General features: G+C 43.1%; 2 protein-coding genes across 5 annotated transcripts in view; both read left to right on the top strand.

Annotated features, from left to right (window-relative positions):
- The window catches only part of mast1a (microtubule associated serine/threonine kinase 1a), a 78,058-nt gene extending 61,845 nt beyond the window's left edge, over nt 1-16,213 (top strand). For 2 of the 3 annotated variants that reach the window (XM_086157037.1, XM_086157038.1), the window contains 15 exons: nt 68-276; nt 1,061-1,199; nt 1,370-1,502; nt 2,205-2,370; nt 2,461-2,562; nt 2,876-2,998; nt 3,182-3,291; nt 5,141-5,304; nt 6,728-6,972; nt 7,062-7,319; nt 8,387-8,619; nt 9,591-9,713; nt 9,807-9,943; nt 10,834-11,021; nt 11,636-16,213. In XM_086157037.1, coding sequence (XP_086013163.1) covers nt 68-276; nt 1,061-1,199; nt 1,370-1,502; nt 2,205-2,370; nt 2,461-2,562; nt 2,876-2,998; nt 3,182-3,291; nt 5,141-5,304; nt 6,728-6,972; nt 7,062-7,319; nt 8,387-8,619; nt 9,591-9,713; nt 9,807-9,943; nt 10,834-11,021; nt 11,636-13,359 — 4,054 coding nt within the window. In that variant the 3' untranslated portion in view covers nt 13,360-16,213. The remainder of the gene's footprint in view (nt 1-67; nt 277-1,060; nt 1,200-1,369; nt 1,503-2,204; nt 2,371-2,460; nt 2,563-2,875; nt 2,999-3,181; nt 3,292-5,140; nt 5,305-6,727; nt 6,973-7,061; nt 7,320-8,386; nt 8,620-9,590; nt 9,714-9,806; nt 9,944-10,833; nt 11,022-11,635) is intronic. The other variant, XM_086157039.1, reaches the window with a different exon arrangement.
- A 396-nt stretch (nt 16,214-16,609) lies between these two features.
- On the top strand, nt 16,610-25,547 carry atg4da (autophagy related 4D, cysteine peptidase a). 2 transcript variants are annotated; one of them, XM_086157027.1, is made up of 11 exons: nt 16,610-16,966; nt 20,114-20,403; nt 20,532-20,615; nt 20,905-21,078; nt 21,700-22,051; nt 22,147-22,211; nt 22,321-22,472; nt 22,566-22,644; nt 23,290-23,366; nt 23,537-23,656; nt 24,754-25,547. In XM_086157027.1, the coding sequence occupies exons 2-11, from the start codon at nt 20,172-20,174 to the stop codon at nt 24,934-24,936; spliced, it is 1,518 nt and encodes a 505-aa protein (XP_086013153.1). In that variant the 5' UTR covers nt 16,610-16,966; nt 20,114-20,171; the 3' UTR covers nt 24,937-25,547. The 2 variants fall into 2 exon arrangements, with proteins under 2 accessions (XP_086013153.1, XP_086013154.1); XM_086157028.1 differs by having other exon boundaries at nt 16,794-16,934.
- The last annotated feature ends 592 nt before the right edge of the window (nt 25,548-26,139 follow it).

A 26,139-nucleotide genomic window follows, 5' to 3' on the forward strand; every position in this document is an offset into this window, starting at 1 on the left:
GGTGGTCTGTCCTTAATTATCATTTCCATCCCTCTCATTGGCTTTTAATTCCCTGTTGTTTGTCCAGTGCCGTCTACCTGGTGCGCCACAGGGAGACACGGCAGCGGTTCGCAATGAAAAAAATCAACAAGCAGAATCTGATCTTGAGGAACCAAATCCAGCAGGCGTTCGTGGAGAGGGACATACTCACCTTCGCCGAAAACCCCTTTGTTGTCTCCATGTTCTGCTCCTTTGAGACACGCAGACACCTCTGCATGGTCATGGAGTACGTGGAAGGTGAGCAAGTTCAACATGGTGATCATTTTTATTAAAACAAGGAAACGCCAGCATTTTCCCCTTACTGATCCCGATCACCCCTGCATGTAATCCGTCTTGAGTATATATATGCATATATTGATATTTTCCAAAAATGCATGGTGGAGCCGTGTTCACTGCTTTCCTCTCATAGCAGAAAGGTTCATTTCCATCAGGGGGTTATTTGTGTGCAGTTTGCCTATTTTCCACCATGTCTGATCGCTTTTCTCTGATTTCCAGTGGTTCTATGTCTAGAGATGACTTGAGAATGAGAGAGTAAATGGCTATATGTCTCTATATTGCTTCTGAATGAGAGAGTGAATGGCTGTATGTCTATCATATGATTTGTGAATGAGTGAAAGGTTATATGTCTCAATATAATGTGTGAATGACAGAGTGAGTGGCTATATGCTTCTATATTGCCTCTGAATGAGAGAATGAATGGTTGTATGTCTCATATAACGTGTGAATCACATAGTGAATGGCTGTGTGTCCCGAAATAACAGGTTAATGGGAGTGTGAATGGTCTCTATAAGTGGCCTTATGATGGATCCAGGGTGAACCCCCTCTCTCGCCCAATAACAGGCGGGATAGGCTCAAGCCACCCCCGCAACTTTGAACGCAGGATAAGTTGTATAGACAATGAATGAATGAATGCACAAAATGTGCAGGGAAATAGTATTAAAAGCATAATAGATACTGAATGAGTTGTGATGTCCTATAAAGAGAATTAAATGCCGCTGACTCACTGTTGGCATAACTGCAGGTGGCGACTGTGCCACTTTGTTGAAGAACATCGGGGCCCTGCCAGTGGAGCTGGCAAGGATGTACTTCGCCGAGACCGTCCTGGCCCTCGAGTACCTGCACAATTATGGTATCGTCCACAGAGATCTCAAACCTGACAAGTAGGTGTTTAGAGTCACAGTCAGTACTGTGTGTCCAAGCTGTGTAAACTACCCATACAATTTGTTGTTTTATCCTTGGGGGGTGGGGGGGGTTGTTTCAATAATCTGCTCATAAAATCTTAAAATGAGATATTGTGAGTTTGTTTTCTCTGTTGTGTTCTCTAACATAGTCTGCTGATCACATCAATGGGTCACATCAAGCTGACCGACTTTGGGTTGTCAAAGATGGGCCTGATGAGCCTCACCACCAATCTGTATGAGGGACACATAGAGAAGGATGCTCGGGAGTTCTTGGATAAGCAGGTCTGTGGGTTAATTGGAAAACAAAAAAAAAAATAGTGAAATCCAAAAGCGTCACTAAACCTCCTCCAGCTGCGAGCGTCGACTCGCGGAATTCATCTTGCAAAATCCCCAAATCTCCAAAAGAAGATGTGTCATTATAGCGCCGACACCGTCCCATTTCGCAGTTAGTCATTGTTTTAGGCTCTGAATTAATATAGTCGTAATCAGTCAGATTATCCTCTGGCATTTCTGGACGGAATCAAGCATCTGTTGTTCCGCAAGTAATCATCTCATGTTTGCAGATGAAGCGAAATGCGGGGATTTTCTGTTGCCAATGGTTCGCAGCCTCGCACACACACACACACACACACACACACACACACACGCGTTTGTGAGGGTTTCTAACCCTCCGCCGCGGAGGCTTATACATTCACCATGGTGTAGCTGCAACATATGAAACTCGCAGTATTTGACGGTGAAAACTAAAACTCGGTTTGAGTAACTTTTCCGTTATATAATAATGTTTTTTTTATTTTTTTTTCATAAATGCAACAGAAATAGAGCAAGATGACTGGCATATTGGACACATGTCAAATCATACGATGGGTTTTTTGTTCTTGTTCCAAGTTGGTGACAACTTGTTTATGTGAAGCTTTTTTTTTTTCTAATCTACCTTCCTATGCTTCCTTTCTCTCTTTCCTGTTCCATCCTCTTCATCACCAGGTTTGCGGCACACCGGAATACATCGCCCCCGAGGTGATTCTCCGCCAGGGCTACGGCAAGCCGGTGGATTGGTGGGCCATGGGCATCATCCTCTATGAGTTCCTGGTGGGCTGTGTGCCATTTTTTGGCGACACTCCTGAGGAGCTGTTCGGACAGGTCATCACAGGTGACTTATTATTGTATCATTACTTTGACCCTTGACCTTAATCTGTAACACCGCGTACTCATCCTTTCCCCCTTGTACGATCTATATTAGACGATATAGTTTGGCCAGCCGGGGACGAAGCCCTACCCGCGGATGCCCAGGCCCTTATCTCTGCTCTGCTGCAGACCAACCCTCTTGGAAGGTTGGGCACAGGTATCACCGCTATCAGCTGAGACGATTTTGCAAATAAGCAAATAGATAAATAAAAATGTGGGGGAAAATAGTTTGCATTAAAAAAAAAACCCAAATTAATATTTCCATGTTTGTCTGTTGAATATGAAGCTTGACTGTAAAGACTGGTGACATATTGCGCTTATGTCTCATCTACTAGCAGGAATTGGATTGTTATTAAATGACTGAATGGTTAATGTTGATTGTAGATTAGGGATCTTCTTGTGTGTTTTATTACTTTAAGGTAAACTTACAGGAGGTTAATGGCTTGTGTTGTTCGTGCCCCCGCCACCAGGTGGAGCGTTTGAGGTAAAGGAGCATGCGTTCTTCACAGAGCTGGACTGGAACAGCCTGCTGAGACAGAAAGCAGAGTTCATCCCCCACCTGGAGTCCGAGGAGGACACCAGCTACTTCGACAGTAAGTTTATCTGGATCTATGAAAAAAAAAAAAAACTTCAAAAGCTCCATTTCAGTCGGGGTTTTGCTGGCTGTACACCAATTCCTCCAACACACTCCGCTTAGAAAAAGGGAATTTTTCATGCTTGTTCTGACAGCTCATTTATATTTTACGGCCCCTATTTCTCATTTACCAATCTGCCAGCCCGATCCGATCGTTACCACCACATCAACACGTACGATGAGGACGACACCAACGACGACGAGCCAGTGGAGATCAGGCAGTTTTCTTCCTGCTCGCCGCGATTCAGCAAGGTCTGTCTTTTCCTCTTTTTACAAATTTCAAATGATTTTTTTTTCGTTTTGATCTCCATTTTAAGGGAAACAAAATCACTGTAACATAAAACGAGTCGGTATTATTCGGATGTTTGAACCGAGGGTTCTCCCTGCCCCGTCGAGAATATCTTGACCCTGTTGTTTTCATTTCCCGAAGGAAGCCCCAACGCTTCTCATGCTGGTGCCTTGCTGCCGCGGCTCTGTCTGCAGATGTTTCTTCAATGACCTCCAAAATGACAAAAAAGGAACTTCCTCTGAGAGCCCAGATTATGTTTCACCGTCTTGAAATAATTGCCTGAGTCATTTTTTTTCTTGCCCAAGTCAACTCCTATGAAAACGTATGGCTCATTTTTTTGTTGGCAGAAAAATTTGAAAAATACTGATGAATGCTTTTTTTTTTTTTTTTTACAAGAACCTATATAAAATTACACCTACTTGTCCATTGATATGCAAGGCTAGATAAATGTATTTACAAAGAAGACTTTATTTGGCTTGATTGTAACTATGGAAGCAATATTTTGAATTCCATCAGCCTTAATTCATACAAATGACTTGATATTAAAACAATGTTGAAGTTACCTTAAGCAGCACAGCAAAATAAAAAAAGAATTACATCAAGATACCATATAATGTAAACTATGGTCTTTATATGTGACAGTGCAAGAATACGTGGGTATATTCAAAGTGTAATTTCACACTTGGATACTTTTTGAAGGGATCTTCAGGATTTTCTGAATTGAACGTGATGACTTTTTATATTTCCTTCTGTCGATGAGCGCACCGCATGTTCATTCCCGTACATTCCGGCTCTGCTGCCAAAAGAGACTTCTGTCCCCGTGCGGGTTCTTGTTACCATGGTGCACGCTTGAATTTTTAATTTTTTTTCTTCCGCTTCCCTTTAACATAGCTCTACTCATTATCCTCGCCCACAAGTCCCTGTGATACCTCGCTTATAATTATAGCTGCGTGCACGGCTAATGGTTCTTATGATTCACAAACTTTACCTGCCCTCTTGTGTTCTTTCTTGGTTTTGGGATGCATCTTGTCATCTGGTTGGGGTCTGTAGTAAATTTATCATCCACTGAATACACGAGAAAACATGACATTTGACATTCAAGAAGAGATATGGCTATTTCTATTATGTGCCTTTTTTTTCACGGCCATTTTGCATTAAATAGGTCATCAGACGCCGTTACAAAAGAGTTGTACAAAATGACACTGTTGGATTTTTACCTGATGGGCATGTGACAGTCATTTACTCTTAAATCTTTAACCAGGTTTTCCTTTCCATCAGGGACTGAGGAATCAAATGCGTAGGCGTCATGGAAGGAATAGCTATAGCCATACCGATAGCTCTTCTTACCATGAGCCGCGCACATATAAGCTGTATCACGTTTGAAATTGATCACCGGGCATCCTGCGCGACATTCATTGATTTTTTTTTTATTCCCTGGGATATCAGGGAAATTATATTAGCCTGCAGCGCTCGATAGAATTGAAATGGCGGACGCTGGCGAGAATCATTGTTAGAGGCGGCATACATGATGGGGGCTGCAAAAGGTAGCGTGGGAATTAGCTTTTTAAATTCAAACTCCTAACATCCATCATATTTTATATATCTTGGCTAAGATTGTCACGCTCAGAACAAGACCATGAAATTCTATATAATGTTATATCAAAAGCTATGAAGCTGTTTTCCGGTCGGTCATTAGCTCCGAAACATCCCAAAACCAAAACCATCAACAGTATTTGACGGCACCACTGCATGCAGTTGTCGGTGACGCCAAGCAGTCGGGGCCCCTCATTGATCGGCTCGTGTCCCCTGCAGGTGTACAGCAGCATGGAACATCTCTCCCAGCTGGAGCAGAAAGCTACGACCTCCGTGCCCCGTCGAGAGCACAAGGGCCCGCGGGAGGATAAGGTGACCAAGAGAGAAAGCCTGGGCAGCCTCAGCATGAGGGACAAGAGCTGGAGGACCGGCTCCCCGGAGATGTGAGTGGCGGAGCGACGTGTCTTACACCATAAGAACAGAACAACTGTATTTCACTTTATTGAGTGAAGCATTGCAGCCAATTATTTATTTAGCACAAGTTTCTGTTGCCTCAAACTTCAGTTCCATCTTTGCAGGAAATACACTGCTCAAAAAAATAAAGGGAACACTTAAAAAAACACATCCTAGATCTAAATGAATGAAATATTCTTATAAAATACTTTGCTCTTTACACAGTTGAATGTGCTGACAACGAAATCACACAAAAATGATCAATGGAAATCAAATGTATTAACCCATGGAGGTCTGGATTAGGAATCACACTCAAAATTAAAAAGTGTAAAAACACACTCCAGGCTGATCCAACTTTGATGTAATGTCCTTAAAACAAGTCAAAATGAATCTGTGTTGCTTCCTGAGTGGACACTATGATTTCACAGAAGTGTGATTGACTTGGAGTTATATTGTGTTGTTCAAGTGTTCCCTTTATTTTTTGAGCAGTATAGTTGTGCCACTATATATATATGTACATTACAATGATATATGCAGGTGTCATGAGCATCTCGCACTCAATGGACAGAAACCATGGACAGATCCCAGCAGTCTCCAGAGGAAGCAAGGGTGTGACAGAGACAGAGGCGCACAAATGATCTCTTGCTAATAACAGTAGTGTTAACGGTTACATCAAATTTTCATAACAAATAGAAACAGTGGGCGTCTGGCAGGACCATTGCAGTAGAACAAGCCACGCCCCCACGTGAAGCTGCGATATGAGAGAGTCCAGGGACTCAGGAGAAGATACGAGGTCACAACCGTGCATCGGTGAAGGGATAAACGAAGACAGAGATAGGAAGAGTGGGAGGAACGAGAGAAATGCATCATGGGATAGCCCTCGGCAGACTTAGTCTGTGGCAGCAAAGCTAAGGGCTAGCCTTGCCCTGACTATAAGCCTCAAAAATGTCAATTCAGTTTAATCATGAAAGTGCTTTGTTGCCATGCCAAACACTACAACTCTGTGTCCAGACCTCATATCACTGTCTGACACATAAGTATGCGGGAAACATGGAAAAAAAAAAAAAAAAATGTGATCATATCTGTGAGGTCAATTTGGTCCCAGTCTTTAGACAACATGAGTCAGTGTACTACATTAATATGAAATGACATAACGCAATCGTACGTCGTGCATTCACAGGAGGTCGGTGAAGTCGGTTCGTCCTCTGACATTTTCCGAGCTCCACATCACGTGGGAGTTCTGTGTCTTTTTCTGCTGTTTCTGTTTAAAAAAAATTGATTTGCTCATTTAGCAAGAAATCAATTTCCTTGTGTATCTGTCCTTCCCCCTCCATATGACCAGAGCCTCTGTTGTTGGACAAAAGGATGCTCGGCAGACCTAACATCATTTGTTTCCATGGCATTCTCTCGTAGGAAGCGCCTGTCTTGCTCGGAGTCCCTCTACATGGAGGGGGATGCGAGCCCGCCTCTCGGTGCTCGCCGACGTTTTTCTGCGCTGATGGACACGCATCGCTTCGCCTCGCCCCTGGAAGGCGAGTCGGACTTCCTGTCACGCCAGACCCCCATGAAGGCTCGGGGAACCTCATTGGACGGGACCAGCGCTCCTTCACCTGGCCTCCCAGAGGCAAAGAGCAGTGTGAAGGACATCAATGGAGCAGGTATGGGATGGGTATGAGAAAGGACAACAGGAAAAGGACTCAAAAACCAGATGGGACTTTTTACGGAATTCACTATAATGCTTTTATAGATAAGTCACCTAAGCAAGGAGAGACATCGGGAGTTGTCACTAATATCACCACAATACCCCCGAGTCCTGCGGCGGTTAGCCGCGATGTGATGACCCCTCTGTACGACCCTCTGGGGCAGCGAGCCACCAACGACCTGGTCCTTCGCAGAGCACGACACCAGCATCTCTCTGGTGATGGAGAGAAACGTAATTCCAGAACTGGCAACAAGGTCATCAAGTCAGCCTCTGCCACAGCGCTGTCAGTGATCATCCCATCAGGTGAGAGGGATGGGGACAGAACAGAGAGTTCCGTGTGTGTGTGTGTCTGGGTCTGTTTGTGTGTGTGTGTGTGTGTCTCTGTGTGTGTGTGTGTGTGTGTGTGTGTGTGTTTGTGGGGAGTTGCTCAAGCTAGAGACAGGCATAGATTTCTTCATTACTCAAACATACAAGCATAATAAACATGATGTGCTGGATGGCATTTTCATATTGTTAAATGATGGATTCAGTAACAAACAGGTCATCTGCAGCTGTCAGCGGTTCGTTCGATCATTTTGAAATTATAACAACAATGATTCTCAAACTACAATGGGGATGAGTTTGTGCAAATGATACTGGTTTCCATGGATACTGATGATCACACAGCATCTTATGTTATTGGACAGGATGCACTGGGGTATTTTGCGTGACCTCATCCGAGGGTGACCTTCTCTTGACGTTTTTTAAATGTCAAAGAAATTCTCTCTTAATATGAGCAAAAGTAAAAGTTATTATGTAATGTTTGTAAAAGTATTAAGTCACACCATGTATATAAAGAATAATAAATAAATACACACACACACACACACACACACACACACACACACACACACACACTTGCATTACATTATATTAATGTGTATAAATGTATATGTGCATGTATATATATATTTCACTCAGAATACTTGTTTACATACTGCAATACTTGTATATTATATGCATATACACATAAATACATACACACACACATAGACACATACATAAATGTATATATGTTTGTGTGTGTATCTATCTATATGTATGTATATATTTCACTCAGGATTAGTGGATCATACCTATACACACACTTAAATGTTCATATGTGTTTGTGTTTGTGTGTGTGTGTGTTTGTGTGTGCTTGTGTGTGTTTGTGTGTGTGTGTGTGTGTGTGTGTGTGTGTGTGTGTGTGTGTGTGTATTTCACCTAGGATCAGGGTGACAGCATCCTTTTTGACAGAAGTAATATAATAGAAACATCCCCAAAGAGGGACTGAAGGAATTGTAGTTTATATGTTATTAATAAAGTATTTCCTCCCTCTGTTCATTCTCCAGTGGAGCAGCACGGTGGTTTCTCTCCGCTGGCCAGTCCCATGTCTCCTCACTCATTCTCCTCCAACCCGTCATCCAGGGACTCCTCGCCGAGTAGAGATTTTTTCCCGGCAGTTAGTATGCTCCGCTCTCCCATCACCATCCATCGCTCCGGGAAAAAGTACGGCTTTACTCTCAGAGCCATCAGAGTGTACATCGGAGACAGTGACATCTATAGCGTGCATCATATCGTTTGGGTAAGAAAGATGTTGTCGTGGCGATAAAAATGTGCCCCACTTCTAGATGGATATGATCCCTGGATCATCTTTATGGTAAACAGTATGGTATGGCTGCTTACAAGTGTCCACAATACGGCGTCTTATTCGTAGGTGATGGAGCAGCTGAGTGATGGATGGCAGAACATGAATTAATGCCATTTTTAATCCTTTTCGGGGTTTTTGTACAAAAATAGAAATGATTTCAGATCCGGGTTTCACTTGATCCTTGTACAGTTGAATTCTGTATGCATTTTTTTTCTAATATCTAATATATTTCACCCAAAGAAGATGAAACTGTCTTCAAGTCAATATTGGACTGTCTAGTCAAATTGCTAGCTCTAATCTTTTTATTACACCAAAGCATAACTACTGTGTAGCAGACTGAAGAAATATCCTTACCAGATGCAAAATCAGCATGTTCGAAAAAAGCTCAATCGACCCTCTTACCATTTTCTTAATTTTTCACCGGATTGCTCACAGTGGGTTTTAATGAAGCTAATTTATTTACTTATCTACAAATTGCATTCATAACAAAGTTTTTTATTTCCCATATCAGATAAATAGTTTATCATACATACATACATACATACATACATACATACATACATACATACATACATATGTATAGATAGATGGATAGATAGATAGATAGATAGATAGATAGATAGATAGATAGATAGATAGATAGATAGATAGATAGATAGATAGATAGATAGATAGATAGATAGATAGATGTGTGTATGTATATATGCATGTGTGTATATATAAATACTGTTTATTCAAGATTCATCGTCTTTATTGTCATATTTACAGTATGGAATAGTGTTTCCTTATACAATGGTATTCTTTGCTTTTAGTGGCCAAAAAAAGGTAGCAAAAAAATAAGCTAAATATTTGTAAGCATATGTAAATATCTGTATGGATATATTGATTGCTTCTTTGTCCTGTAGCATGTGGAGGATGGCGGCCCTGCACAGGAAGCAGGCCTGTGCGCCGGTGACCTGATTACCCATGTCAACGGGGAGCCCGTCCACGGTCTCGTGCATACTGAGGTGGTAGAGCTGATCCTCAAGGTAGGAATCACCCAGTGGCTTAACAATTCCTCAAAGTTTTAAATGTAGAATAAATTTTAAGGGGGGTATTTAAGGATGCTTTAACCTTTGCAGAGTGGCAATAAAGTGACTGTGACAACGACACCCTTTGAGAACACCTCCATTAAAGTGGGTCCAGCACGCAAGGCCAGCTACAAGTGTAAGATGGCCAGGCGGAACAAGAGGACCCTGGGCAAGGATGGCCAGGACAGGTAAGCCCTGATTGGCTCCAGATCACTGAGGCCTTGAATGATCTCATCCTGCAAATCATAATTTGTCACACTGGTAAACAGTGCTTTGTGCCCATTCAAATGACCTCATCAATGTATTCATATCCAGCTGGAATCCTAACTCAAGGACTCGTGTTTTTTTTCATGTTTCATAAAGCTACTGTTTACTATTTAATATCCAGATATTGGATTTTTATTTTCTTACATTATGAATCGAATTGCGATACACGATTTCCCCAAACAGAATAACGTGATGATTTAGATTTTTCACGAAAGACTCAGAATAAAATCAAATAAAATAAAATTGCATCAATATTGTTAATATTGTTATTGATATATCTATGCGTTGCTCATTACAGTTTTTCCCATTATTGCTCATCAAGTGTACATGCAGCCGCTCGAGATTTCAACTGGTGTGAAGAGACAAACCCGGCAATCAACAAAATAACTCATGAATAGTATTTCATGCTTGAGTTGAGGCTAAATGTCAAGTCATTGTTGTCAACACAAAGACTGCAACTTCTGCTTTTGGATTGCATTATTGTTTCTCTGTTTTTTCTGATAATGACCCGGCTGGAACATAAAATAAAAGTGTGTGTGTGTGTGTGTGTGTGAGTATATTACATCTGCCTCACCTTCTACTCAGATGGTTACTTTGTTACCTCATTGAGCCATTTACAAAAACATTTGCAAAGTGATGACCAAGGCTGACGTGCAAGGTCAAGATAAACTCATCAGGGGCAGATGTTCGGGCACGGCACGGACATAAATATCTAATTTCCTTGGTAACCATTTATGATAAGTATATTTATTGTACCTAGATATTGCAGCCGTGTGCTTAACCTCTCCCCCACTCTCCATCTCTCACGCAGCAAGAAGCGAAGCTCGCTGTTCCGCAAGATTACGAAGCAGTCGAATCTTCTTCACACCAGCCGCAGTTTGTCCTCCTTGAATCGCTCTCTGTCCTCCAGCGAGAGTCTCCCCGGCTCCCCAACTCACAGCCTGTCCGCCCGATCTCCGACTCAGGGCTACCGGTCAACCCCCGAGCCTTCGTATCTGGGTACGACGCGGAGGAGACTTTTAGAACCGTGAACTACGAACGGTCCAAATTTCCCAAAACGGGCACTTGATGAGTAACTTGCCCTCGGGAAGTCAAACATTTCATAATGGAAATGAGCCCATAAAGTCTGTTACTGGACCGGCGCTGCTTCGTTATTGATGCGGCGAGTAGTTTTACATGAGGCGGTAATATGATTTCTCATGTGAATAGTTCAAATGAAAGTGATTCTTATTATCATCACAGTTTTTACTTTAAACTAATACCATGATACGTACCAGAATTATATCATTGGGACAGAAAAAAATCAAGCGGCTCATCTATTTAATCTGAGAGTGCTATTTTCTCTTCCGAGCAAAAAGAAAATCGCTGCCTGAATTCAACCCAAAGCCAATGCATATTTATGAGCAAGCAGACACAAAGGCATGTATTTGGGTTTTTTTTGACTGTCTAGTCTTAAAGATTAAAGCATAATAAAAAGAACTGTTTGGAGGATTTTATTGTATTTACTATGAATATCCTTTCTATTCAAGGAAAAGTAGAAACCGGGAAAAAGAAATAAATCATGGTCAAATCCAAATCTCCCTCGAAATCTCATGTGTTATTTATCTTCGCAGGAGCTTCGTCCCAGAGCAGCTCCCCCGCTTCCAGCACTCCGAACTCACCCGCTCCCTCTCAGCACATGAGGCCAAGTTCCCTCCACGGCCTCTCGCCCAAACTCCACCGCCAATACCGTTCGGCCCGTTGTAAGTCTGCTGGCAATATCCCCTTATCTCCTCTGGCCCACACACCCTCACCCACACAATCCTCGCCTCCTCCCTTGCCAGGCCACACCATAGGAAGCTCCAACACCACCCAGTCATTCCCCGCCAAGCTCCACTCCTCGCCACCAGTTGTCCGTCCCAGGCCCAAGAGTGCCGAGCCCCCGCGTTCCCCCCTCCTGAAACGAGTGCAGTCGGCGGAGAAGCTCGGCTCGCCTTTGACGCAGTCCAGTTCGACGGGCGGTCTGGGGGGCCCGCTGAGGAAGCACAGTCTTGAAGTGCAACACTCCGAGTACCGCAAAGACGCTTTCCTCTGTGAGCTCGGCCTCCAGAGCCTGCTGGAGACGGATGGGGAAAATTTACCGGCCAATCCGCCGCCCCTCCCGTGCTCGTCCTCCCCCGCCGGGTCCGAGGGCCGCGTGCTGAAGCCTGTCCGAAGACTGGGCAGACAGGAGTCGCCCCTCAGCAGGGAAACTCTGCTGGCCGGCAGAGAGAGGGAAGAGAGGGAGCGAGGGAGAGAGCGGGAGAAGGAGAAGGAGGTTGAACCCGGACCGGTGCTGGAGAGGCTGAGTCGGGTCGGTTCGGCGTCCCCGTCGTCTTTCCCGAGGAAACCACATGCGGGACAGCTGTCCCTGGGCTCGCAGAGCGGCCAGAGTTCAAGGGCGTGCGTGGAGAGCAGTAAAGGCGCAACTTCTGGACCTCTGAGCAAAACAGCGGGCGGTGTGGATGTTCAGAAACGACCCAAGCTCCCCCAGGATCAAGACGATTTAACAGCAAAACACCTAGACCCAGTTACGGCAAAAAGTGGGTCATCGAATAGTAAAACCCCGCAAGACACGCAAGTAGGAAGCCAAACTCCACCTAATCAGGCCAGTAGTCCTGGTACCCTATCCTGCGCGCCCTTCTCCAAGACCTCTGCCGCTTCGCCCGATAAAGGCGGCGGTGTCAACAAAGCAGTGACGGGAAGTCCACTGACTAAAACATTTAACCAATCAGGAGTGGGAGACAGCTTGAGAAAAAAGGAAGGCGAGAGCAGCGAATCGAGGACTCCGGACATCAGCTCTAAAAGTCCAAAGCTCTCAGCTCGGGTTTTGGCTCCTGTCGTCCCGCCGCACGGACAGCCGCTGTCGCTGGGGAAAGTGAGACAGGGACTGGGACCAGTCAACTGCTACAGGGGGACCTTGGACTGGGACGACAAATGTCGCCTGGAGGTGGTGGAGGAGCATTCGCCCTCTCCCTCTCCCTCCCCTACCGCTGTCACGCCCTCGCTCTGCGGGCCCTCCCTCTGTAAGTCCCGGCCCGTGTCGCCCGGAGACAAGACGAGCTTCGTAAGCCAGTTGACCACAGTGGCCAAGAACGTCCTAGGGCCGATCAAGCTGGGCTCCCAGGAGAGCTCCAAGAACAAGGACCAGCAGGCTAAGGCGGCGGCGGAGGAGAAACAGGCGGGCGCTTCGGGACGGGCCGACGCGTCCGCGGGCGGTCGGGTGATGGTCGCAGCTGCGGTGGTGACCCAAAGCCCTGTCAGTTCGCCGCTGGAGAAGATCACAATCGGCAGCAGCCAGCCGAAGACGGCTCCCTAAAACTGGGGCTCCGATTTAAAAAAAAATAACAAAAAAAAACAAAACAAAACAAAAATTGCCTTTTGTGGCTGAACAATGCAGCAGAAGTCAAGCACTTAAAAAAAAAATGTACATTCCAGGTTCAGAGTATATCAAATGTTATTTATGAATTCAAATCACTGACTGATTCTTGCTGAAAACCAGGATCAGATGGGAAAAAAAATCCACTGTAAAGTTTAATTAACTGTTAATTTTTTTTAATTATGATTATTTAATACTCTTCTTAATGTAATGTGGAATACTTTATCAGATGTATATGTGTGTGAGTCTATGTGGATGCATGTCATATTGTATGTATTGTACATGTTGAATAGATACAAGAAGGTCAAAAGTGCTTTAAAGATCAAAACATGCTGAATACTGTGAATACTATTTTGTCTATACACCGGTCCTTTCTTCCATTATTGTGTTTCAACCAAGGCGACGGGGATGGGAATCGGAGTGAGGCACGGTCAGACCGTAATGTTTGCATCAAACAAGACAAATGACACGCCAGATGAGTCTGACCCGCGATGAGTAAGCAAAAGCGGGCGTGATTAACTCATTCATCCTCCATGCAGTAGTTTGCTTGTCTTAGCTGATGGGACTGTCATCGTCCGGCGTTGTCAGGGGCAACGGGTGCCGTGAGAGACGTGTGCGTGTGTGTGTTTGTGTGTGTGAGACAGACGGTAAAGCCACGTTGGGTCCACCATGGTGGGTTCTTGGAGGCGTTGTCCTGCCGCAGAGGAAAGCGGGGTTGACAGAGCTCTGGCTCAGTGCTTATCTCCCCTTCACAGGAGAGCGGCCACAGCCCTTTTCTCCCTTCTGCCTCTGACTGAAGCCCAAACGTAAACACAAACGCACACATTGCCACAGAAGGCAGCAGTGTCAGCGGCTGATGTCCATGCATTTAAATCCATTGCCCTGTGGTCCGTGACCCAGGAGCATTTTTGCCAGTGTATGAGATAAGAATTGCATATACATCCTCTCAAGGAATAAATACACTTTAACGCAGTTACCTCAGCAAGCAAGGGTCGCGGCACACACCAAAATCAAAAACAAAGAGTATCCAGTATACATTTGCATGTTTTTGTCGAACAAGGAGAGACTGGGAATGATTGCTGCGGATCGGTATGTAAAGAAAATAATACAAGCACATACAATGGCCTGTGTGTTGATCTGAGGGAAAAAACAACAGGGAAAGAAGGCAGTCTTGGATGTAGCATAAGGAAATGCATTTTCGGAAGGGCTTAATAGCTTATGACAGCCACTTTTGTAGACAGGAACAGGAACAAACGTTTTGTTGTGAATAAAAGGTTATCTATCGAGGTGACTGTGTTGTTAGGTACCATAAGTTATAGCCAAGATGAAAGATATAACATTGTTCACATTTTTCTATGTAATATACTGAAAAACACGTTCGAATCCGACTCTGACAGATTTCCCCAAAACAGTAAATTGTTCTCATACGAAATGAGAACAGAACTAACCTCTGCTCTGCTTTCGCTCATTTTCATGTACGTCATTCTTTGTAGTTACCCAGTGTACATAATCTTATGCAAATCATCTAGCCGTGTGTGAGGAAGTAGCGTGACAAGTCGACCTAGCTTTTAATGCATTGTTAAATGTCACTTTTTTCTGGATTAGAAAAGTGTAAAATGTGAATTTGATGCAGCCAACAGTGACATATAGATGTTACGCCAAGGCAAGAATGCTAGATGTGACTACGGTCATTTGACGTACAAAACCATTGGTTCACACCACAGAGCAGCACGCCCAGGTTTATTTTCCAGCCACCTGCTATTTAGAGTCGGTTTTTAAGAGCCTGTTCGTGTTCACTTGCTCTGTGAGAAGTTCCAAATTATTCCTCATGAGCTGACAGCCTTGCTACGGCATATTTTTCAGCTGCTTACCTGCAGTTTAAGATAACCACTCTATTGTACGAAATGCTATTCAATGCATATGTGATGCAATATTGACTGCCTACGACGAGTCGAATATTTGTGAGGTATACCACTAGCAATCTGTCCTTGAACAATGTGTCGTCCCTTGCAACTCATGAAAGTCTCAATGCAGTCGGTCGGTGAAGGATTTTACCGGGCGTGTTACTCTACTGCCCTCGAGTGGACCACATCTCAAACATGATTTCATTGATAAAAAAAAGCTGGACTGAAGACGTGAAGCAAAGACCACTGATGTGGAGGATGTCAGCTGCGGGGATCACTGAATATGCATTTAGTCTCTGATAGCAAAATATTCACAGCATTTGGAAAGAAACACTTGAAACATTACTGATTTTCCGTCATCCTTTGCGACTGTTATCCTCTGGAATAGGAATTAGCATTTTGAAATATCCTGTCTTACATATTCTACTGATAGGAGGTTCTTTTTATGAACTCCTCCTCGATGTACTTATCAGTCACCAGGTCAGTGCGAATCACCTGACTTAGAAAACTAACTTTAATGTAATGTTATACAACTATCATACCCACTTGCAGGCCTTTTTCAACACAGTGGTGTGTATTCTAGTGTTACACATTTGAACATTGGTTTTATGATTTTGTTCCTTACAGAGAGGGTAGAATAAATGCACTTTACTCAAAAAAAGGAAAAAAAAATTAGGTCATATCATTGTAAGTTACGGAAGAAAAAAAAACCTGGAGTGAAAATAAAGGACTTTCAAATGCAGAAAAATGATTAAAACATTCCACATTTCTCTGTTTTCTGAACATGTATTGATTTGTGCCGCGGGGCATTTATGTTGTGATCGATGTTATTCAAATGCAAACACCTGAAGTGCAGTGAATGGAATAAAAGTCAGAGATTTGTTCCCGAATTTCGTAATTTGTCTATGTGAATGTGATTTATATTTGCAGACAAGATTGACTGCTGTTTTTAACAAAGAAAAGTAGGGAATTCATCAAGTAAGGGCTACAATAATTAATCAACTAATTAATTGATCATATTTAAACAGGCGTACAGCAGTGTCCACCATCACGAATTAGTTCTGTTTGTGTAGATAGATAGATAGATAGATAGATAGATAGATAGATAGATAGATAGATAGATAGATAGATAGATAGATAGATAGATAGATCGATAGATCGATAGATCATTTGTAACCATGGTTACAGATTACATAACGTGTATGTGTCGATTGAGCACCACCAATGAATACCATACAACGCCCGTGACGCTAGAGGTCGTAGCCAATCCGCTTTCAGTAATGGTTGAACCAATCGCCGCCAGTCAGGAAGGATGTTAGCCCAGATAGTAAAAACTGCAGTATGCTCGGTTGCCTTCGCCAAAGTGTACACCGTTTTGCATATCTGAGTAATTTGAGAAACGCTGAATTAATAGATAGTGGCAACGTGTAACTGTAAAGGTCGGTTCAATGTTAAACCCCGCTTGACCGGCCGCTAGCTAAAGCAAGAGGCTAGCGCGAAACGCCGAAGCTAGCTAGCATCGACAAGCTAATGGTACACCGAGTTAATCCTTGACTGCTGTCTTCGAGGGTAAACAGAAGAAATCGTCAAAATGAGTCAACTCCTGACAAGGTGCAGACCAGCTTAATCGCCTTCTACAACAGGTAGCTGTCCATAAAATGCTTAAATAAGTGAATATTGAATGTAATGTGAGCACGTCTTTGCTCCGTTTCGCAAGAGTCTAGACTCACTTAATCAGAAGGCTCTTGGTTTGAAATATTAATGTAGTTGCCAGAGAGAAAGTTTAACATTCAGTGAAAGTTTTTTTGTCATTATATACACGATGTCGGTTAGTCTGGCCAAGGACGTTTTGTTGGATACACCCCATCAAAAAATGTCTCACATTTACACACTTGCGTAACGTAAGATATTAATAACTCTCAATACTGGCATATTAAGTTATCATAACATGAGCTATAGAAGTTACGGAGTTCTCATCTAACATTGCCAGGAAATTATGGTCTAAGAGATCCACTAGAAAGGCAAATTTATTTATCATGTTAGGGGATTTTTCAGCTTCACTGGACATATAGCCATGATATTATTGCGCAGATGTTATAATTACCTTGTAATGTGAATGTCGATGATATAACTCAGAAGATTCTTTTGTTAGACTTTACGGGACAATCCAAAGCCAAGTGTTTTAGTAATCCAGTGCAAACATTTTTCCAACTAGTCTTTCATATTCAATGCCTTATTCAACACAACATTACTCATGTCGTGAGAGGTGCTTTTATGCCCTGCAACAATAGCTCTGTTTGTGTACAGACCAACTTAAAGATATGATTAATAACTTATTCAGATAGTAACAATGCACTACAGAAAAGGGAGTTTCCAAGAACTGGTATCGTCAAGTGAGAGCACCCAGAATGTCTTGAAGCAAGATATATTTAGGAAATGTGTCAACTCGATGTTTATCGACACAGTTGACTCTCAAAGCGCTTTGGTGAAACAGGATGGCATGTCAGTAAAATTTGAAGCCCAGAGCAGAAAAAGAGCTAACCATAAACCTAAAGTCGTATGACGAATTTGATTCTTGAACAATAAATTACCCTGAGAAGAAATTATTGCCAGCAAGTAAAAGAATAATCTTTGCGGGTTGAGTGAGATTTTCTAAACACTGGAATGTTAGCATTAATGCCAAAGTGAATGATTTGTCAAGTAAGATATGTTTTTACATACTCTCGTCTACATTTAGACCTGTTCCTTTTCAGCCTATATCTACTGCACCATTTACATGTATACATTCTTAAGGCAAGCGGAAAAAAGAACCACCTTCATGAAAATGGGAATTTTAACGATCAAAAAATTGAAATCAGTCTTGCAGCGCTTACCTGCTGAGTTCAGCATGCGGACACCTCCCCTACCATATTGCACCACTGTGGCTGTTAATGTCTTAAACAGGTATCTGTTATCAAGTAATGCCTAGCTAGCACTCTGGAGCCTTGCAAAACAGGCTGTGTTTTTCTTTCCGTTGTTTTTCAAAACAATTTGACAATGGCCATTAATTGTGCTTATACTGAATTGCTATTGAAATGAAAGGAAGTGATACACTGTATTTAGATGCCTTTTCCACCAAAACATTTCAGTAAATATAGGTCCTAATTTTCTAATCCTTTCCTGTTCATTGTCCAAAATCACAAAAAGTAATCCGTTAATTTACCCTCTTACAGTAAGATAGACAAGACATTATGAATTGCGCATTTTCATTTTATTTATCTGAGCTTACAAAGAAGACACGAGGACATGATTCTTGTTCAGTTGTATAATTCTGGAGTGCAATTTTCATTGTTTCTGATAGGATGTGATTTCTTCAAATACATCTGTGTTTCATGTATATCTATCTATAGCTATACCGTAACTCGCTTTAGTCAAAAAGTCAGCATAATTCTACACACAGCCTAAATAGATCATCACATGTAACAGATTAGCCAAAAGTAACAGCAGAACCCAAAGACTATTTTTCTCATGCTAAACTTCTTCTCACAGTTTTTTTTTTACAGAAACATTACCACTTTGTGTTACAATTGAACAGTACAGTTCAAATTCTAACAATGAAGTGCTTGAACAATTCGCCATCCTGTATTTAAAAAAAAAAAAAAAAGAGCCCTCTGCTCCAAGCTAATATGTTATGTAATCCTTTATTCTTATGAAGACAAGACTGACTTTTAAATAGATTTCAGGTTTTTATGTCTCCAGTCCTCTTTACAGACCTGCAAATATTGAACAAAGAGGGATAAATGAAGACTTAACTTCTACAAGTGCTTCAGGGTGAAGTGGAATAACTGTCAAATGCTAGTCACATGGTGTTTCTCCATCCGTAGACTGAGTCATTATTGACAGTGACTACACACAATAGTACAGAGTACACGCTGCTACTAATCAGTTTTAGTTCTGGATGGGAAAACACTGGTGCTTTCCACCGCATTTCCGGTCACATGCAGTTGTGTAATGGAAGACTTGCACTGAAAATGTGTGTGAAGCATTTATTAGTATTTTTCAAGAAGCTAGATATATGCTGCCCGTCTGTCGTGCCAAACTCCCATTTCGTGGCTGAACATTATTTAAGTCCAAAATTCTTTATAAAAGTAATTGAAAAGTAGGAATATTGAATTGTTTTTATGTCTTACAGGGTATCTGCTGCAGATAAAGGTTTTCCAGATCCTTCATTTAGATAAGGACAACCGTTAATTTAAGAATTAACTCAAGATAAGCAGCATTCCTTCACACAAATGTGCTTGGATGTGTGTTTAGTCTTCTCGGAGTTAGGAAAATTTTGCACGTGACACGGTATTCTGTCTCCTCGTGGAGGAATCTTCTTAAAAAAATGTTCACGTATTGGTGATTTGCCCTGCAAAATGAGTAGTTGCTACTATCGTGCTCCTTGTTCTGGTGGTTCTTAAACATGTGTAGCCAATTCATGATTAATGGGGAATGTTTTGCTGGTCTTTAAGGCTGCATTCCAAGCTATTTATGGCACTGGAGGATTTTCAATAAATGACATAAACATTGAACATTTTTGCCACACAGTGATCCTTTTTTAAGAGTGGTATGTTAGAATCATTCATCAGTTTAGGATGCAACAGTTCAGTTAGAAGGTATTTGGTATCGACAAATTATTGTTCAGACTTAAGAACCATTGTAGAATTTCAGCAGCCTTTGGGGTGAAGAGCATGAGATGGCTAGCTTTCACCAAATGCCACTTTGCTTTATGTGGACGAAACCTCTTACCCTGCTCTCCTTTCCAACAGTTATCAGTTCTGTGTGGCGATGAGGAGCACAAGAGTCCTGCTCTGAGATGTCAGAGCCATGAACTCCGTCAACCCAAGTGCAGCGCATTATGTTGGCGGAGTGATGCAGAATGAACTGGCGGAGAGTCGTAAGCAGCAGCAGCAGCCGCAGCTGCCGCCGGAGCAGTGCAGCGGCTTGGATGTCAGGCGGTCCCAGCCTCAAGATGTCAGCAAAGAAGCCACCGGAGAGCCCGAGGAGATGGACAAACTTAAAGCAAAGCTGATGTCAGCTTGGAACAATGTCAAATATGGTCTGTTGTTGTCCTGCAAACTTTCTTCTATCAATTTTACTATATGAACCTTGTTTGTTATTTTGTGTTTTAGAAATTACCAAGTTTGCGGAAATAACTATGACATTTGCTTTTTTTTTTGTCTGCAGGTTGGACTGTTAAATCGAAAACATCCTTCAACAAGCTCTCACCAGTTATAATTCTGGGACACTCCTATCTACTAAACAGTGAAGGTAAGATTTCATCAAATTAACCAAACGTGTCTTGAACACTGTGGATATATCCTCGTTTCTATTTGATCTCCCCATTTGGCTCTAAGATGGAACTTAAAGGACAGATCCAGCATACTAATGCTTGTTAGCCTTATTCTTGAGGGGTCAGTTAGTTTTCCATCACAGTGAGAGAATCCTGATCTTGTCAAATCGTGATAATAATCTGAATAAATCCAGTGAATTGAATCAGTGCACGATGATCCCTCATTTTGTTTTTGTTTTTTCCTGTGCCCCTTCCACTCCTTCTCAGACCAAGTGGAGAAGTTTCGTCTGGCCTTTGTCTCCAGAATCTGGCTGACCTACAGGAGGGAGTTCCCACAGCTGGAGGGCTCCACCTGGACAACAGACTGTGGCTGGGGCTGCATGCTGCGCAGTGGACAGATGCTGCTGGCCCAGGGTCTGCTGGTCCATTTGCTTCCACAAGGTCTGTCTTTTGTCTGCTCCAGACTTTTTCTTTGAACAAAAATATGAACCTAGTCATAGTAGAATCCCTGCCTGGGCATGAATTGGCACATTTGAAAATAGTTTGGGAGTGTTTCTGTAACTAAACTGTGTTGGTTTCAGCCTCAATTTTTTTTTTCTGAAAATGTGTAGCATATTTAGGTCAACTGTAACTAATATGGTTTAAAACACAGTTGAACTTAGTTCTTTTGAATTCCTTTAAACTCGAGGACATTTGTTTCTGATATTAAATGTTTACCGTATTTGTAATTTCACATCACGTGAATTTCACAAGTAGGTTTTTCTCTCGCTACAGAGGATTTACTCAATGTAATAGTTTTTAACGATATCATTAGCATTGTGTTAAATAAATATTGCACCAGTTATGGATCAATTTTTCTGTTTACGGGGGCATTATTTCTGTTTGGGGGAAAAAAAAGCCTGAATGGAATAAATGATCACGATAACAATAACCACTGTATCCTGATGACTTTCTGTCATTTATTTCTATTTCCATGAATATCAGTGCCTAAGTGCTTTCCAGGAATGAAGCCGGGTGAAGGCGAGTTGATCTAAGTCTTTAAAACATTTTGGTGTTTTGCAGATTGGACTTGGCCGGATGCTCAGCAGTTAGCGGACGTGGACTTTGAGGTGTTCCGGATACGCTCCCCGGCTCGAGCAGGAGGTGTCCCTATTCCTTCTTTTGCTTCCACGAGAGGACCCGGACTGCATGAAAGGACCCCAACAAACGTCCAGAGAACAACGTGCAGCCAAAGAAAGAGGCCGGAGTCCATGAGGGATCGAGAAGCGGAGCCCATCCACCGGAAGTTAGTAACCTGGTTCGGCGACCAGCCTCCGGCGCCATTCGGGGTCCATCAGTTGGTGGAGATCGGCAAGAGTTCAGGGAAGAAAGCAGGCGACTGGTACGGCCCTTCAATAGTAGCACACATACTACGGTAAGATTGTTATTTATTATTTTACTTATTTTACATGAGTATCAATTGAGTTTTCATAGAAACTTTGGGTAGACATTGATCCGTGTCTGTTTCAGGAAAGCTGTGGCCAAAACGGTCGTTCTCCACAATCTCGCAGTGTACGTGGCACAGGATTGCACAGGTCAGATGAGCCCACTGCATTTGCACTTGAGCGAGTTTTATAAACTTTCCTTTTGAGACCTAGGCCGCCGCGTGTGTTCAGTATATGTTTGTGTGTTTTCATGCTGTAGTTTACAAGGAAGATGTGGCCAATCTGTGTGATTTGTCACTGGGCCAGACCCCTGTTGAGCCGGCCAACCAGGCCTGGAAGTCTGTCATCATTCTTGTGCCCGTTCGTTTGGGAGGCGAGTCCCTCAACCCGTCCTACATTGAATGTGTCAAGGTCCGTACACGCCACTTGCCATCAGACATCTGTCCGCAACTTCCATTCAAATGAACCTCACATCCCTAATTTACACCGAATGTCAATTTCCAGAACATCCTGAAGCTGGAATGTTGTATCGGAATCATCGGAGGCAAACCAAAGCACTCACTGTACTTCATTGGTTTCCAAGGTGAGAAAGCCAGTCTGTTCTCTTTGGTGAGACAGTGCAAACCCAAACCTCAATTAGGATCTCGCCTCTCCTGTTTTTCCGCAATTTTTCTGTTTGCAGCCGTGTTTGCAGTGCGATTATCCGTGGCGTGGCGTTTTGCCCCCACAGGGCTAATTGAAGCTGAAGAGGAACAACTCCACTACAGTCCAAAAAAAAAATACAAAAATTACTCACGCTGTCAACAAGCAGCCCTGTTCTTCACAAAAATTGTTGTAATGGCAAAATCAAATTAAACACATATCAATGCTTCCATCGCAATGAGCTCACTGTAAGCTGAGTCTCTCAGTTAATCAGGAAATGAAATTGTCTGAAGTGAATGAATTGGCACTCCAAAGTTCCAACTGACCAGCATTGTCTCCACTCATGTACCATGCCCGAGATGTTTTCCCACGGGAAACGCGAGATCCCTACTCTGTATGGCCACCCCATTCCACCATTCCTTAGTGTCTGGTGGTTTTGGAGTGGGAACCAGTGCAACCAACAGATCGCACTGAAATAAGCCCACTTTTGCCCGGAGGACAGTAATACAAAGTTCTTTATTTATTTGTTTGTTTGTTTAAACCCATAAATCAGCGATTGTTCACATTTAACACTTCTCTCGAGCAGATGAGCAGCTGCTATATCTGGACCCCCACTACTGCCAGCCTGTCGTGGACGTCACGAAAGAAAACATCTCACTGGAGGTCGGTGTCTCTGTTTCTCTGTCACCATGGCTTTAATTTCCCCTGTCATACTGAGACAATACTCAGCAAGGGTTTATTGTAAAAGACAACATTAGCGCCAGGACGGGGTTTTTAGTACAATTGTATTTTTTCAATTTGATTCATAACGCTCTCTGTCTTTGTCAATCCAGTCTTTTCACTGCTGCTCGCCCAAAAAGATGCCCATCAACCGTATGGACCCAAGCTGCACCATCGGCTTCTATGCCAAGAACAAGAAGGACTTTGAGTCTCTGTGCTCCGCCGTTACTTTGGTGAGTTTTTGCCGACTGTTTCTACAATTCAACTCTCTCCTCCTCTACGGTTTATCATCTGTGTCCCATCAAGAGTGGAACCTTGATTTATGATTGCATCAACTTATGAACTTTCCAAGATACAAGCTGTCATTATGTCGGTTTTTTTTTGCTTTATGATATGAGCCAAGCCAGCACAGTGGTTAAGCCTCACAGCACAAAGGACCCTGCTTTGATTCCGACGGGGACGTTTTTGTGTGGTGTTTGCATGTTCTTCCCGTGTCTGCGTGGGTATCCTCCGGGTTCTCCGGTTTCCTCCCACAATCCAAAAACGTGCTGCAGGTTAATTGGAAAAAAAATCCGAAAATTGCCCCAAATGAGTGAGTGAGTGAACGGTCATCTGTCTGCGATTGACTGGCGACCAGTCCAGCGTGTACTCCGCCTCTCATCCGATGACAGCTGGGAGAGGCTCCAGCATCACCCGCAACCTAGAGTGCAGAATAAGAAGCCAAGATGGATTGATGGATGGATATGAGCCGAGATCAAAGTTTCATGAACTGTCAGGTGCGGCGCCCGGCAAAAATCGACGAAAAACATGTGCGCAGGGTGTGCAGTTCTCCATGAAGAGATAGAGAGGATGCCGGTGTGATTCCATGACTGTTAGAAGGCACAACGCATTTACGGGGATTCAGCTGAAGATGGCGGGAACATGAACAGACGAGGCATTGGAAGAGTCATTCAAAACCAGGCAGCATTTACTCCGTTGCTAAATTAAGTTTTGCGATTAAGATAGGGTAGTGTGCAAGTTACATTTAGCATTACATGCATTAAGTGTGTAGTGAGGAAGTTAAGTTAAGCCAATCACCTCTGCCACCATCAGCATCTTCATCTGATCTTGAAGCTATACTGAATAAACAGGTAACAAAAACGGGGGGGCTGGAACAGACTAAAAGCATATCAATGGGGGAATTTCATTTGATAGCCGTTGGAGCAAATTTGATTAAGAGCTCAATCACCTAACAAATTCCACTCGTAAGTCAAGGTATTACTGTGCTCCACAAACCCAGTATGAAATAAAAGTAGTATTGTGTGTCGGTTCTCTCCTCTTGTCTTTTTAGGCTCTGTCAGCGTCCATGGAGAAGTATCCCATATTTACCTTCGTGGAGGGCCGGGGTCAGGACTACGGCCTGGAGGCAGACAGCGGCAGCAATCACAGCCAACCCGCAGCCCACATCCTGCCCCCCGCCAACCTGGGCCGGGGCAGCAACAGACGAAGCAGCGACGAATTTGTTTTCCTGTGAGCCGCCGATGCGGGGCCACATGTCGTGAGGACACTGTTTGTTTTGGAGGCGTAGCTCGAATATGAAAAGTAACTCCTACTGCTCATCAAATAAACACCTGAGCTCGACGACAGGGGTTTTAGGCAAACAGGCGTTTCTACTCAAAATTAACTGTTCATCATTCGTGTCAGACGTCCATAGGGTTTTGGTGGTCTGACCTGAAGGAGTGAAATGGACACCTTCCTAGTCCAAAGTGGTCCCGCAGAAGCCAACTTCTTGGTCTGTTGATACGGAATAAGCTCACCAGTCAGGAAACTGGGCTGCCTGATGTTCTTCCCTGATGGGGAAAGTCTTGTAACATACACCATCTGCTGTACCTCTCCTTTATATTTTGAACTTTATTTATTAGGGTTTACGAGTGCACAATTCAGTGTGAACAAGTGAAGTTTAGGTTCGGTTGATCTGTTTTGATTTTTAAGCGTGACGATGTGTCTGGAGTCGTCAGTTCTTCCAACAGCGTCTTCAGCAGCTGTGACCTCTCAAAGAAAAAAAATAACAAAGAGCATCGATCTCCCATGTCCTCCAGGTCTCCTGTCCCCCCCCCCCCCCCCCCCCCAAAAAAAAAAAGAAAATGCAACACTAGCAGAATATCCGATGTGCCCGATTCTCACAGAGATCACAACATACCCCTCGGGGGGGTCGGGGGGCTGAGGAGGGAAATCTTCAGGGTGCTGCCCATGATCTTGCTTCCCAACTAGTAATTTAATCAGCATTTATCAATCTTAATTTAATAGTCCAGTTCTTAAATCTGGGCCTGACTTGGATTGGGTCCCTCCTCAACCTTTTTATCCCAAGAAAAAGAAATGAAGGTTACTACTACAAGTTGCACTACTACTGTTGTTCCCTCTGTTGTCCTGATTAAACCTCACACTGGAATCACGTTCGATTTGTATCTCCTTGTTCTTTCCTACCCCCCTCCATGCATTGGAGTATAATTTAAAGGTTATGTTTATTGTTCTACACAAACTGACAGTTGCGGAATGACCCCCAGTGTCATTGTAGTCCAATCTGGTTTTATTATAGGAAAAAAAAGGAAAGAAATTTATAATAAATATTTTTATTTATGGCCTATGTAAATATTGATGCACTCTAGTTGTAAATCTATTATTGTTATTCTAGTTGGATGTGCATTTCGGTTCGGGAGCGTCGCTGTCACTTGGCGCA

This window comes from Fistularia commersonii, chromosome 12 (assembly GCF_037954325.1).
Source record: "Fistularia commersonii isolate RoL2024-O1a breed Wild chromosome 12, RoL_Fcom_v1.0, whole genome shotgun sequence".
Classification (NCBI taxonomy): Eukaryota; Metazoa; Chordata; class Actinopteri; order Syngnathiformes; family Fistulariidae; genus Fistularia; species Fistularia commersonii.

Coding starts and splice junctions, on each gene's coding strand:
- atg4da (XM_086157027.1), top strand. CDS start 20,172: ATGAACTCCGTCAACCCAAGTGCAGCGCATTATGTTGGCGGAGTGATG. Junction 22,212..22,320: donor CGTGGCACAGGATTGCACAG/GTCAGATGAGCC, acceptor TTCATGCTGTAG/TTTACAAGGAAGATGTGGCC. Junction 23,657..24,753: donor TGTGCTCCGCCGTTACTTTG/GTGAGTTTTTGC, acceptor TTGTCTTTTTAG/GCTCTGTCAGCGTCCATGGA.